At 40.1% G+C, this 16,222-nt stretch overlaps 1 protein-coding gene across 1 annotated transcript in view; it reads right to left on the reverse strand.

Moving 5' to 3' along the window:
• LOC139736438 (epidermal retinol dehydrogenase 2-like) overlaps positions 1-3,516 on the reverse strand; it is a 16,418-nt gene extending 12,902 nt beyond the window's left edge. The window contains exons 1-2 of the mRNA XM_071647188.1: positions 3,254-3,516; positions 1,485-1,692 (exon numbers count right to left, since the gene is read on the reverse strand). Coding sequence (XP_071503289.1) covers positions 1,485-1,692; positions 3,254-3,516 — 471 coding nt within the window. The remainder of the gene's footprint in view (positions 1-1,484; positions 1,693-3,253) is intronic.
• Between the last annotated feature and the right edge of the window lie 12,706 nt (positions 3,517-16,222).

Genomic DNA, 16,222 nt, shown 5'->3' on the forward strand with positions numbered 1-16,222 from the left:
CGAGAGAGCATCTATAACCCTAGAGCTTCCAGGGCCCTTAAACGGTCCAGTAGTAGGGCCCAGGGCCCTTAAATGGGCCCTGGACCCCGACCAGAAAGAACTTCGCGCTCGTGACGTGCGCTTTGCGCACATCAACTTGGAGTCTCCCGTTTTCTAGGGGTTTCAGGCGGGAGAATCTCCAGATCAGAAGGTGCTTGGGGTTGGCGTCTCTGAGATATTGAAGAAGAATATACACCAGCTGGGCCTACGATTATCATACTTAGCTGAACCTCAGTGAAAGGGGCTACTCATATAAGTAGCTAAGACAAGCATACAACTGAACGACTAGTATCTTAATAACTGACCCCTAAGAAGTGAACTCTCTCTAAAGGGTACTTTGTGCAGGCATTGGAGTAAGAAATTCATGTGGTTGTAAACGTTCACAGCTTTATCACTGACCTCTTTAATTTACCTTCTCTAATGGGAACTTTGTACAGGTCCACTCAAGGTCTCTACTCTATCAACATAAGCTAGTATATCATTGGTTTTTCTCTTTGTCAAAGGGCATGTCCACATATCTATCCTGATACTTCTAGTCTAAGCTAGAACAGACCATATGTGCTATCTGTGTTCTTCTATTTTTTATAATTTGTCTTCTACTTTAAACAGGATAAGCTAATCTTTGAAAGAACTCAGTAACAGAAGGATAATTTTGAATTCTCATCCATCTCGCAAGCATGATGATTTTGCAGACATTATCCTCTGGGTTATATCCTCAGTCGCTGCCCTCCCCCCTCCCAAATCCCTAACCAGAGCTTGATAACCTTCTCAAGTTAGGGTCAAAGTACAAGCTTGAGAACTGGCGAGATAATGAAATAGTCCTGCGAGAAACAAGCTCTTAAACTGCTTTGCCTTCATACCTTACCATGATTTCTTTGTCAATTGGCACATACGCTATGTCTGGAAACTAAGTGTCAATAGATTGAGATAATCTCATTCCCTTTATCCCTTCTCAGTAACCATGCATGTCATTCCTGTTGGACTAAGGCACATTGTGACTGTAACACCTGAGTTGGCTTGTTAACTTTACAACTACCAGTTGGTATGTCATGCGTGGATGGATTGTTAAATGCTAATGAAAAGGGTTGGCAACTGAAGCTACAATAATGATGATGATGATGATGATGATGATGGTGATGATAATAACAATAATGATAATAATATGATAATAATAATATGATAATAATAATAATAATAATAATAATAATAATAATAATAATAATAATAATAATAATAATAATAATAATAATAATAATAACAACAAAACAAAAATAATAATAATAATAAGAAGAAGAACAAAGAGTAGAAGAATTTAAGAATATGAAGGAGAAGAAGAAACAATTTCTATTGCAAGATACTGCAAAGTCATAATCTACCATGCCATTTGTGCCTGCACTCTATATCTTGGTAGCAGCTGACAAGGAGAACGAGAGGAGATACCTTACCCAGAAGTGGGCATTGATGTTGAGGTCCATCGTCTTGCGGATGAGTCGGTCGGGGCACTCCAGAAGCTTCTTCCCTGTCACGATGCCGGCGTTGTTGATGAGGATGGTGACGTGCCCGACGTCCTGTCGCACCTTGTCGGCGGCGCGGTAGACGGCCTCGCTGTCGCAGCAGTCCACAACGTAAGAGTAGGCTTTGCCACCGGCGTCACTGTTTGAGAGGGACGGGGGGTGTAGAGATGGGGCGCATGGAGAGGTGGGAATGGGTGGGTGAGAGGTGATACAATGTCACAAAGAAGGCTTTGTATACCAGGAGAGATGGCATCCCTCCAAGATGGTCTCTTTTGAAATGATCTGGGGGGTGTTTCATCAACGTTTATCAGTGCTGACAACTTGAATCACCATAGTAACAGTCAGTGACCAGAGCATCTCAGCCAATCAAAACGAAGGATTTTGCTGAAATTGTTAGCGCTGACAACTTGACAAACGTTGATGAAACACCCCGCAGAAATGGCCTAAGATTTCCAGTTGTGAACACATTGAATATATACTACAAAACAGAGCATTTTAAACTTCAGCAATAACTGAAGATCTTGCAAATCTCCAAAGAAAATGTGGGTGGAATATGGTATTGAAAACTTTTACGATAATCACCACGTAATATGAGAGTTTGAGCCATGGCATGAATTGGAAAATATTGCACTTAGTATCAAACCTAGGTGTTTTTTTCATACTACCAAACAGGCTGTGGAGATGTAAATTATATCCAAGCAGTCTCTGTCCGGTTTTCATAATTGAATGAAATTTACTACCAGTATGGACCATACTGGACAGCAGTTCTCTATTAACCTGTTGAAGACTAGTCCCGAGTATACTTAGGCAGGTGTCTATGGGAATCATGTTAAAGAAAAAATCAGCCGGTCCTCAACAGGTAAAGGTTAGTTTGAACTATGAGTTCTTGGGACTACCACTGAAAATTCATGGACCAGTGGATCTTTTCCATCAGAAATGAAGTTAAATGAAGTTAATGCCCACTGTTTATGGATGACAGTGTCTACACTATGAGGGAAGTACTTTTCCTAACTTATCACCATCAGGATGTAAAGGCCTTCTCTACAAAATGCTTACCTCTGAATGCATTCACATACAATATCGATATCTTTTACACGTGCATCTTCACCAACACATACACGTGTAGAAAAATCTGCACAAAGATGAAGTACAAGCCATGTTTCATATGGCTTGAGGGTCTCAGCTTAACCCATATTGGGCCAACGCACCTGTGTATACAAATACCCAAGTGGCCCAGCACTGTTCGCGCACACACACCGACAAACAGCCAACTCTCCAAACAATCGCTCTTCATTAGCAAGCAATGAAAAAAACATCTAGACACGTTATATATCATTTGAAAGAGGAACAAAATCTCTTTAATATGGTATATAACATGCTGCCATTCAATGCAAAGTACAGTCATAGTACTCAGCGGAAGTGAATGACGGCGTTCAAATGTCATTTCATTCAATACGGGATATTCCGTATGTGGCCCCTACGGCATTCGGACGAACTACGGAATATCCCATAGATGGCCCGATATGGGTTAATAAACGTATGCCTACAGTTTTGTTTTAAAGGTTTTCGGTTTCTTTTTTTTCGGGGGGGGGGCAGGAGATAGAAAGGCAACAAATTAACTTCCTGTGTGAGTCTGTGCAATTGCATTTGATTGGCAAGTGAACACGCAAACTTTGTAAAAAGAAGAAGAAGCTCCGTACTGAATTTCCTTGACCACACCCTTTGCGGTTTCCCCATTGATGTCCCAGATGACGACAGTGGAGCCCAGCTTGGCGAACGACAGGCTCATCAGTCGGCCAAGGCCCATGCCGCCACCCGTGATGAGCACGATATCCTTGCTGACGTCCTTGTGCGGATGCCACGAGGTCGGGATAACGTTCTTGATGAACCCAATGAAGTTGTAGAAGGTGATGAGGACGATCGTCCACAGGAGGTCGAGGATGTCCCACAAGACTTGCGACATTGTTCTGGTTTTGACGGGTTCAACCCACCTGATTTGGGCAGGAGAAAGAATGCAAAGGGGGGGGGGGGGTAGGGGAGGGGGAGGGGGAGCAACAGCATGAAAAGTTTTGCTAAATGAATGATCATGAAGCAGCCACCAGGTCACAGATGTTCTGGAGGATTCTTTAACACCATTCTACTTATCATTACAGTCAGGTTTAACCCTAGGAGTACGGATAAGATGGAAGAAGGAAGAGGAAAAACAGCAGGTAAAAAGGTTACCTTAAAACATGAAGTTTCATACTGACAATGTTTTTAAATCTCACTTTGATGGATCTTCACAGAAGATTGTAATAACTAGAGTCTTTTACAAAACATCATTTAATCTCTCTCATAACAAGTTTATCAACATTTTGTTGTCTATTTCATATTAAATGTCAATGTGGCTAATTTTTCTCACAAAAACATATTGAATATCACCAAAATTGTTTAATAAAAAAATAGATGCATTGTATTTTCTCTGATCAAAACAGTACAACCACTTGTAGTTTTGACTCACGAAACACTGCATCTAGAGCAATGAGCAATTTCTGTTCACAGTTGGCTGACTGCACACCTAGTGTTGTGATATAATCTGAGAAGCTAAATTGGTCAGAAATTGTTGTAACTGTCAGCAGTTACCATCATTACAGCGGTAAGCAAAGAAAACAATAGGTCAGCTATCAGCCATGAAGCCATGGCCTCGGTAAACTACAATCATTGCAGCTCACAATACTGGCAATCACCTCTACGAAATGGGCCCCAGACCAGAGTAGGTTCTACTTGACAGAATATATAATTTTACAGTGATGTATTTATATGATTAAAATGGATAATTTCATTATGTGTGCTGCCTCGACCTCAATCAGAATACTTTAAAACCAAATATACAATTGTAGCTGGGTGTCTACTTTTAGGAATTGGACTAATGTCATCAGATTTGTCTAGACTACCAGTAGAGCCTTCTTTCAAAACAATGAGTCCACACAGACACAAGATGGCTTTCATGGCCAGATGATGATATTCATAATTACTCAGGGTAGCCTCTTCAGTGTTGACACTGCTCTTCCAGAAGGCCCTGTCATAATTATTACCCCAGCATTGCCAGGTACCTGGTATCAATTTTTGCACGATGGTTGAAAGGGACATTGTAGGTAAGGACATCTTATCAATGAATGTGCATGTAAACACTTGGTAGGACACATTTAATTAACTTGGTAGCTCCTTTTTGAAGTCAAGATTCTTATCCACTATCCATACTGCTCCTGAGCTATGAACTTCTCCATATTGACAAAGGTTGGCAAGATTTCAACAAGATTTCATGGTTGGTGAAATCTCATACATACCATTGCACATTGTGACCATTTACTATTTGTATACTATTCCATGGTGAGCTAAGCCAATCAGCTAGTCATGTGATGTTCACTATGAAACATGTGGATGCCTCCGGCAGCATTTCAATGGCTCATTCAACCACTTGTCCCAGCATTTCCTGCAAAAATTATGCACTCTCTCTTTGAAAAGAAAAAAGAAAATTGCACTTACCACTAAAAGTTGTTCAAACAGAATGACTTGGAGCGGTTAAAACTAAATGCAAAGACTTTGCTTGGATATAATATACGCATCCCTGAAAAGCTCAAACAAGTGAAGCAGTCTCGTCACAACCTTTTCTCAAAAACTGGCTGTCATCCAATGATAATTACAATGCAACTTGCAGGACACCCGCTGTTCATATTTGATAGGGGACAATGTGCAAACTCTATAGATATCACTAATCAAACAGAATGTCAGGTGTCTTCCATTTTTTTTGTACAAAGTGCAAAGACAGAATATAATTCTTGAATAAGCAAGCTCTTGATAAAGTACTTAGTCCTATGAAATAGTGCACAGAGACATATTGAGTAGAAAGAAGCAAGGTCAAGTGTATACAGGTCTATGCTGTAGATACAACAATAGTCCCGGGGTTTGTTGATTCAATCATGTAGGGCCTACAGTGTATACCATGGCTCACTGGTTCGTGCACAATCGAAGTAATATTTACACAAATATACAGACACACAAACATATAGACACAAACACACACACAAACAGAGTACATAAGTAGACATGGACAGAGAGAAAGAGAGAGAGAGAGAGAGAGAGACACACACACACACACACACACACACACACACACACACAAACAGACAACACATGGCATTAACCCGTTGAGGACGGTTTGATTTTGCTACGACACGCATTTCCCATAGACGCTTGCCCGAATATACTCGGGACTCGTCCTCAACAGGTTAACTATGCCACAGTAAAGAGTAATTTGGACACCAAAGTAATCGATCTTCAGTCTTGTCCATTCACAGAGACTTTCAAGTTTTAGTAAACATAGGAAAACTAAAAACTTAACAAGACTTCAAAACTTATGTTAGATAGTTATTACGTGACATTGTATCTGTATGGCTACACATGACCATTTCTGTAATGTAGGTATTTTGAAATTGAATGTCCTTTGTATTTTTTTTAAAGCATTAAGAGATGAAACTCTCAACAAAATAGTTGTCCTTTTTGGTCATATACCGACCCATCACTTTTTCGAAAAAGCATAATCCAGATACATTAAAAGATTTAATTGTAATTCTCAAATTGCATTGAAAATTCATTGTATAATCCCATCATCTCATCTCTTCTCTACTCACATGTTCCTCCCCTTTAACTCTGTCTTTTTTTATCACATCATCTCTTTGGTATTGTTTACATTTCTGAAGCCTTTTGATGAATTGTCTAGACACTTCTGTAGAGATCACAGCCAGTCCCATACAGTTTTCATTGTAAAATTTTCCATGCATATTCATGTTTGCTTTTCTCCCTCCCTCTCTTCTTCTGCAGTCTCTTTCTGTCTTTTTTTAAACACTATTTAATTTAGTAGCTTACTGTTGTTCTTTTATATCTGTACTCATTTCTACAACTCTTACAGAATTTACTTTTATGATTCCAACAGTCTGCTACATAATACCAAAATGCATGTCAGTGGTGCATTTCAATAGTATCTAATGTTCTTGCTTTGCCAGCAATCATTTTAGCCATTTGAAACAGATGGAGAGAAATAGACAGAGAGTATGGCAGTCACTTTGATGCACTTTGTTTTGACTCATACTACAGGCAAGGAGGTTCGAGAGATGGGGTTACGACCGATTATAATTATTCAATCAGCCGTCCGTTTTCTATGGATGGACAAAAGAATTCCACAGGTGCATTTGTGCCTTTGATGTTTGATGCTTGAAGCCGCCATCTTTCTGAGCAATCTGTAGATTCATTTTTAACGCTAACATAGTGTCGGGTATATGCTGCTCGTTTATATATCAAATGCAATGAAATTTCACGTAATGATAAAGCATATATAAAACAAAAGTCAATTCCGTTCGAAAATATGCGCAAAAGTGTAAATCTGAGCTGTATTTTGAGAAAGTGTTTGAAATTCTACCCTCATGGAAAGCCGGTTTTATCACTTTTCTCCTTATTTCCGCCAAATGAAACTAATATGGTATCATCTTCAAGTATAGTTCTTTATTTTCAGATTAGCGCACAGACACGTACAGTCGAGTAATTTGATATCTATTTCAGCAATATTTGAGCAATTTCTATTGGCGCACCCCCGTGCCTTTACCATTGTCTACCGCCCATCGTTTGTAAACTAGAAGGGATAGCAAAAAGTAATTACCATCACAAAGACATATCTTCCTCGGAAAGTGGCTGGTGATTATGCAATGAGACACGAGTCAATTGTCTTCGCATCTGAGCGGCAGATCCAGTTTGACACATACTTCAAATATTTTTGAATGGCAGCTTCGAGCATGGGATCAAAGCGAATAAGACTGTTGTGACTCCATTTCTCGAACCTCCTTGCTACAGGTAAGTTAAACTTATTCTCAAGAAGAGTTACCTCTCTTGTGTAATGCCCATTATAAGCACTTGCAAGCTAAGATTAAGCTAACAAACAAGGAAACAAAAACTGTGACAATTTTCAACTTTACTACAAGTGTTAGAGATATCAGATACAAGTAGACCTGGCTGTTCTTGTCTCTGGAGCACAAATTCCATTGTGTCTCAAACTTTTACAGTTTCTACTGTATCAGCACCCACAACAAGGTTCGACCTCCCGTGCCAAGGTTCCACCGTGCGCAAAAGTAGAGGTTTTTACATGTAGCTGGCGGTCGAGTTTTGGATGGCGCTTTGGTCAAATTATAGGCTGCTGCATGATGCTTATTTCCTCTGTTGGCCATTGATGTCTCCAAACCAGGGAAACCTGCATCAAGCTTTGACCTTCCATGCCAAAATTTGACCACGCTCAAAAGCATACGTTTCTCCATATGGCTGGTGGTCAAATTATGGACTGCTTGCTTTATGGCATCATTCTCACAAGACGATGTTGTTCCTACTTTTGATAGAGATTATCCACTGAAAGGTTTGAGTTTCAGGGATGTAAATTACTAAATGAAATGGACCTGCAGTCTCCTCCCACACATTTGTTAATGTTACGTATCAGAACAAAGTACAGCCATATATACATCGTTTTATATACTTACACAAGACCAAGCATGCCATTTACACTTCATGGACATAGTGGGGGCCTTGCTTTACTAAAAGAAGAAAACTTCCAAAAAGAGAAGAGAAGATGAAGAAGAAGAAAAGAAGAAGGAGGAGGAGGAGGAGGAGGAGGAGAGAAGAAGAAGCTAGTTGTAGAAGAACAGAAGCAGTAAAATTTTAGATCTAAACAAACTAAGTAATTTCAAGTAAATTAGACAGTGCCATTTGCAACTCTGATGCAAGCATGCATGGCATGCTGTAATCCTTTACTGTCTACATATCTCCATATGTTGTGACAGGAATAACACCGCTCTTGAAAAGCTACTGAGCAGAAATTAAACTAGAAACAAAAAACAATCTAATAATAAAAAGCAAGCTCGAGATGTCGGCGAGCAGTGGCCATCAGGATCAGAGGTCATCTCTTCAAGAACGCCAAGCTCAGCTCAAATCGATAAATGATGTATTGCATTTTCCACCAGCTCACAAACATAGACATCACTTATGCCTAGCACTGGAGTCATCGTAAATCCACTGTTCCCTTACAGGGCTGATCGTAGTTACAGAAGAAACTTCAGTGAGGCTCCACTCCTCCAGCTCTGACTGCTGATAGAAGGGGAACACTGTTTTTTTTATATTATTATTATTATAGCTGCGCTTCATTTATCCTGTAGTTATTACCTCCACCAAGGGAGGAGGTTATGTTTTCATTACCGTTGGTTTGTTTGTTACTTCCGCCAAGGGAGGAGGTTATGTTTTCGTTACCGTTGGTTTGTGTGTTTGTTTGTCCGTGTGCAAAATAACTCAAAAAGTAGTTATCGGATTTGGATGAAACTTGCAGGAAAGGTTTAGAATGATACAAGTAACAGATGATTAAATTTTGGTAGTGATCCAAGAATTTTTTGGGAATTTATGAAGGATTTTTGACATTTTGGCAGGTAGGGTCAATGAACTTGGGAGTTCAGGCTGCGCGTATTGAGGTTTGCATGCGCGCACTAAAGTGCGTGCTCTAGTTTCTGCTAGGGCGAGGCGCGCCGTGCAGCTGAGGGTTTATGACGTAACAAAGGCTTCTATTGGGCGACTTTTAGCACACGATGCTACAAGTACGTATAGGTGGAAATCACTGAACTATGGAAGAACAAGATCAGTGGTGGTAATGAGCTGCATGCTTGGCGGAGGTCTGCGCTCACTCAGTGCTTCTCTAGTTAGGTACCGGTAGTTCGTTAGTTTTCTTTGTCCGTGTGCAAAATAACTCCAAAACCTGAGCCTGAGTGCAGATTTAGATGAAACTTGCAGGAAAGGTTGAGAATGACACAAGTAAGAGATGATTAGATTTTGGTAGTGATCCGGAAATTTTTATGGATTTTATGAAGGATTTTCGATATTTTGGCAGGAAGGGTCAATGTCATGAACTTTGGAGTTCAAGTTGCGCATTTTTTAGGTTTTCATACGCACACTTAAGTGCATGCTCTAGTTTCTGCTAGGGCGAGGCGCGCCACACAGCTGACGGTTTATGACATACCAAAGGCTTCTATATTGGGAGAGCAGGCGATTTTTCAGCATCCATACGTATGGCTGGGTACAAAAGGAACTCTTACCAAAAACAGGGCTGCCAACTCTCACGCATTGAGCACGAGACTCACGCATTTTGGTCCTTTCTCACTCTAAAACTTTATTTCATTTGCATGCATTTCTATTGATCTCACTCATTTTGACTCCTAAATTATAGCATTGGCCTATGGGATTAGATTTAGATTTAGATTAGATTTTATTCGACTCTTCCGACCCCATTCCGGGGTATGAGAGTACAACACATAAATACAAAATATGGTTATAACAATATCAAAGAATACATGTTTGTGATATATTACAATGATGTATATAAAATAGTCTATACCTACTAAACATATATACAGTGATATATACAAATTGGCAAGCAAGGTTAACTAATCGTATGAACCATACGACCAAACAATCGTGACATACAACTACAAAATATGTACTAGAGATCGAGTATCACTGGATGCTTAATTTTTCTACCACTACGAGTTACAATATTTTCTTTCTTGACTACAGTACACTCAACTTGTTCAGGCTTCTGCAAATTTGCAAAATATGACATGATCAGCCTCACAAATAACACTAATCTTTTAAGCTGTCCTAAATGTGAGCATGAAAATAATCTGGACATGTGTAATGAGCAAGGACATTTAACCAAATAATGATTGCTAGAGTCTCACTCTCGACTAGTTTCCAGTGTTGGCAGCCCTGCAAAAATCTCTAGAAAGTCTAGACATAGACCCTATGCCTATATTATATGCCTGGAATAGCAAGATCATCGGTCTCTGGATCTGGATCTGGATCAATACGCTGCCGGACCGTTAACTGCGACCAGCCCCAACCACAGTGTGTAACTGTGTATACGGAGCGTCCCGGGGTTACCGGACCGTGTGGTATGGTGCAGCGGGGAGAGAGGGCGCGAATTAAATTAATCGTAACGAAGGTGGCTTTTTTCTATCTTGCTTCTGAAGACTTCTGGAGATGGGCTGTTGATCACTGTTGCTGGGAGGTGATTCCAAGCGAGGGGGTGCTCACAAAAAATGAATGTTTATATTGCTCTGTGTTACAATGATGAACTTTAAACCCTTTATCGTGGTTTATCACTTGTTTTTCAAGAATATTCTGAGTTTTGTGATCTTTGAACTGTTTAATTTTGATATTTCTTTTAGGTCTTGTTCTGGTCAGAAAATTTAAAAAGTATTTTAAAAGGTGGAAAGTAGCTACTTAATACTTGGCGGAGGTCTGCGCTCTTAGAGTGCTTCTCTAGTTTTATATAGCACTGTGCATACACCACACCAGACCCGCTAAACAGCACAAAAATACATCAGATGTCATGTCTGGTGGACTGTACTTATTCAAAAGATCAAATCGCGTCTGGACAGCGCAACTAATAAAACGCAACACGAAGAACTACGAGTGGGACAAACGCGATTCCCACGGTTTATGGCACCTCCCCTATTCCACAAATTCTCTAATCCTCAAAAACAGTAGTTCTAGATCAATATGTTTCAATGAAAATCAGGGCACTGGGAGATCGGCATACTTTTGCAACATATTTACACGACAAGAGAAAATTCACTTACACTTTTCCACAGAACGAAGCGCAGAAAGAAGCGTATTTGAACTTGTTGAACCGCTAGCCAGCCAAGCACAGCATTCACCGGCCGCGGTGCAGGTGTACCCCGTATGGGCCCGCCCCGCGCCGTAGCCAGCTTCACGCGGGCTCTCTCGGCGATCTCGCTGCAGCAAATTGGTGTTGAGATTACGCAATGTATGTTGTGGGCGTGTCTCCCGAGGTGCCCCAGCCAGCCTAGATGAGAGCCTGGACGGAAACAGACATGAATGTGTCGTTCCAGTCGCAGCGGACGGGTGCAATTACAGAGACTCCAACTCTCCCGTTTTCGACGGGAGATCTCCCGCCGAAAACCCATTTTTGCAAAATCTCCCGTTCTCCCGTTTGAGATTTAATTTCTCCCGCCCTGGCTCTTTGTCTCCCGTTGGAAAGGATTTCTTGCATATTTCTATCGTATGTTGAAAAAATAAGACTTACATAGCACCAGAGAGCGTCTAGAACCCTAGGAATTTCGCGCTTCGCACACATCAACTTTGAGTCTCCCGTTTGCTCGGGGTTTCAGTCGGGAGAATCTCCAGATCAGAAGGTACTTTGGGTTGGAGTCTCTGCAATTACATTCAATTAACTCCCCTGAAACGGTTCCATGGAGCTACAACCGATCTGCTCCGGAAACACTTATATAGGAAAAAAAAAAGGGGGGGGGGGATCAATATAATTTACTGTAATCAGAGGGGTGAAAGTTGAGGTGTGAACTTTTCATCAATTTCTCTCCCTCTACAAATGAAATTTGTAAGATCGCAACTGCTGATCTATAATTTAACAAACATGTCGGAAAAAGAACAATGGGACTCGAACCTGCCATCTACTGCTTTCCGGATCAATAATACTTAGTACACCTACATGTACTCAGTATAGGTAACTAAAGGAAATAACAAATTTAAACTGGTAATCATCTCAGACTACAGGGGGAAATTTTGGGGACCCATAACAAATATATCAGTAACTCTGTTGAGGGGGTGGGATGATGGACTGAAAAACAAAAACATGAAAAAGAATAAAACGAATTATGGAAGAAGAAGAAGATTAAAAAAACATGAAGAATTTTAGGAGGAAAAGAAGAAGAAGGAGAAGAAGAAGAAGGAGGAGGAGAAGGAGGAATAAAAATTGCATTCAAAAAGGGTCTGCACATATCTGGAGTTTCATCTCTCTTAAATCATTCATCAATTTGGATGGAAAGCTGCTCCCCCACCCCCCCCCCCTCCCATTCCACAGCAAACATGGTATTTTTTCCCCATCTGTCTCTGCTGAATGGAAGTTCACATTCAGATACATTGCCTGAAATATGTCACCAAAGAACACTTAATACATAATAGACAATAAATATTAAAATTATTGTAGCAGTATTTCAATAACACTACAGTGTATATCTTCCAAGATTTGTAGTTCCAGTGATGTCAAGGTGGTTTAAAAAATTATTCAATGGTAGCATACTTATTTCACATCACAAGGGAATTTCAATTCTTGACACTGTTGTTCCATCTTGAAGCACACACTAAGCAAAGACATAATAATTTCTGATCATATCATGTAGTCACATCATTCAATCACAACCATGAGCCATGCAAAGTTTACACATGTACAATGTACTGGAAGCACAACAGAACAAAACACACTATCAACAGAATGTTATGCAAATTGCAATTCTCAAGTGGCAAATACTTTAATAAAAGTAGCAACAACAAAAAAAAGGAAAAAATAATGGCAAGTGACATAACTGCTGGTGGCACATCAATCACATTTCTTGGCTCTATTGTGACACACAAAACTTGTGACACACAAAACTTGTCATCCACTCAAACAAAGCAAGCATCAGTGGAATTCTGAACATCTACTTAGTATCAGAAGCCACAGTACAGTTTGAATAAAATGCCCCCCCCCCTGCAACTAAAATGATAATAAAATTTTATTCCATTTGTGGTTTCTTACTTCTCTTTTCTTCCTTTCCTTTTCTTCTTCTCCTTTTTAAAATCTTCTCCTTTCCTCTTCTTCTTTATCCTTCTACCCTTCTTCTAGCACATCTTATATTTTTTTGCCACGTTTCTACATCAGTTTTAGGGCTTTCTGCTTGAACCCCCCTTCACTTGTGTTGTTGTTATTTCAACTTTTTACTCTTCTCTACCCTGTGTGTTGTTCCTCTTGTTTGATGTTGTCACTCTATTTGTGACCGTGCACCTCAAAACGAACGTGAAGTCGCACACGCTGATTTTGCGTGAGGACTGAAAATAAGCGAAATGGGTCAACCTAGCCGAACTTGACTTTTTCATATTTTCTGAAAGAGCGGGTCTTCTTTTACATTATGCTAAAATTTGGTATCATAAAACGGGCAGGAAAGTGTGTTTTTTTAGCAGTTTATCTCGAACATTTTTGGTAGAATAGTGTGATTAAATGTGTCTTTAGAATCCCTTTTTCATTTCAGAAAAACCTTGTCCACACTCTTCACTTTCAACTCTAATAACTATTGAAAGGATAGGGCTACTGCTTTGAAAGTTGGCATTAATTATAGAGAGAATGTGTTAATGAGGCATGCTTAATTTCAGTTTAATCTGGTAATCCCTTCATTGTTGTTACTCTGGTGGTTTACTTCCTGTTTTTTGTCCCATTCATCGCACAGCCAGCACGGTTTGGTAACGATTAAGCGCTTGAATAGACACTGTACTTCAGAGCCTCTTTTCTCAGTTCATACTTTTCCTGAGTTTGTGCTTTCTTTCCAATATTTAGATAGGTTAGGAGAGTCCATTTGATTTGAGTTATACATCACTTTAAAGCTTAAAGTCTGCTCTTTCAGAATATGATCTTAACTAAAAATTCATGTCTGGCGACTTTTTGTTTGTTTTGAGGTGCAGGGTCACATTTATCTTTATCCTTCACAGGTTGCCCTCAATGATCCATGGGATCATCACTGGCCCCACCTCAACCTTTTGTTTGCTCACCCCTTTGCTATAATCCCCCCCCCCCCTTTACCTGTTTGGTTCCATGCTTTTCACACCTAACTACCCCTATTGCTTTCTTTGTTCTGTGTTCCCCAGTCCCTCCGATACACGTCCACAACTTGTCTGCCTACCCTGTATGATTGTCATATTGCCCATGATGAAGATTCTGCTATGATCAAAAGTTCAGACTCCTTTAAGATCCATTTTATTTCAAAGGTCCACCACTATTGAATTATGATTTTGGCAGCTTTTCTTTTGTTGCAGAGAAAAAAAAAATCAGTGTAAACTGCATTTAATCAAATAAATATATGCAGGGACAACCCTGCTACATGGCTAGAACAAGTCTGTGCTGTATTGAACGTTTCCCTCATCAGTGGAAGGAGGGTTATGTGCTGTATAGAACCTTTTCCGTAACAGTGGAAGGGGGTTATGTTGCTATCTAACAGCAGCATTCCCTATGTGTGCACCAGTCATGATATCATTACGGAGATCAAACGCTGTCTTTCTCTGTCCACAATTTGACCAACAAAAACAATATGGCAGAACAGAGTGAAAATAATCTTAGAGAGACAATTACTTCGGGAGAGGGTTAACACATGAACACTTGCATTTGCAAACCTTCTGCATGATGCTTGAGAGATAAAAACAAAATCATATCTTTTTAACCAGAGCATAGTAATAAAGTTTGTTCATACAGAACTGACTATCATAATACCAATTGTGAAGATGATGATTCCACATTAAATCATCATTATTGAAAGATGATGCCAACTTTGAATTAACCAAGGAAAGAACTTTTATAAATTGCAGCACCTATCAAGTGAGAGTGTCCTGCTTGTTTTCTTCTTTGGTTGTCTGTTTGCTTATTCTTGTCTTTCTGTCTGTCTTTCAAAATAGCATCTGATGATGATAATACTGAGTAAATTGCTTTGGCAACATGGTGAATGGCATGGAATGTCATGAACTACCCCGTCCAAATCTGTACAGCTTTCGATCGAACTGTACATGCTGATTTTTCACCTTTTTCTTGGCGATGTGTTCAGTCTGAAGTAAAATTGGTAATGAAATCACTGAAACACATGCATGTGAGCAAACATCGGAAAAGAATTATGAAGAATAAACAAGGTAATTGCCTGACATGGCCGCATCAGTGAAGACAAATATGGAAGCGTCACATCATGAAATATATGCAGAAGAAATAGTTAACTCTAAACGTGCCATGGTCGCCGAACGGCGACCTTAGTCCTGACGTGCCATGGTCGCCGATCGGCGACTAAGAAGGGCGAGAAAAGCATTGATCATTTAAGTTCTTGTGGTACCGTAATGTGTTACACTAAGAAACTGCCAATGATATGTACTGGTAGCTGATTAGTATAACCATCGTTTCCACTAAAAATATTACCATGCTTACATGGGAAAATTTTGAGTAAATACATGATTTTTCAGCTAGATGTATTTTTTTCACGTCAGGAAAATCCGCAGTGAGCGCACCCTCAGCGAGATATGTATGGACCAAAAGTCTCATTGGTAAACCATGCGTGTGTATGCTATTGAATCAGCATGTATTGTCTATGCGGTTCCACTCGCATTGTTCCGCTTGGATGCTGTCCTGCGGGAAGCTGCTTTGATTTTGTCCCTTAGGAGGGTCAGCTTTCGTTCGTCAGTCAAGTCTTCCATCCTTTTGTTTTGGTAAACGTCACTAATCGTCCCCCACGCTAGCATAGGAATTGCGCGCGGACAAAGGCCAGCCGATTTCAATAGAGCACCCCCCCGGCACATTAAGAGTTAAATTAAAGAGCTCATTACACTGTACAGGGAAACTCCATTTTAACAAGGTGACCAGGACCACCAATTTAACCTTGTTACATCTGGTATATCATTGTTAATACCAGTATACTAAAAATGAGACCATACAGTCAAGAAAACTCGGGATCGCCAAATACACCTCCTTAAAAGTGGTTACTTATTGTAAGCAAGCTCCTTATGACGGA

The sequence above is a fragment of the Diadema antillarum genome, unplaced genomic scaffold (genome assembly GCF_040938485.1).
Source record: "Diadema antillarum isolate AM-2024a unplaced genomic scaffold, OU_Dant_1.0 seq00000647_RagTag, whole genome shotgun sequence".
In the NCBI taxonomy this organism is placed as follows: Eukaryota; Metazoa; Echinodermata; class Echinoidea; order Diadematoida; family Diadematidae; genus Diadema; species Diadema antillarum.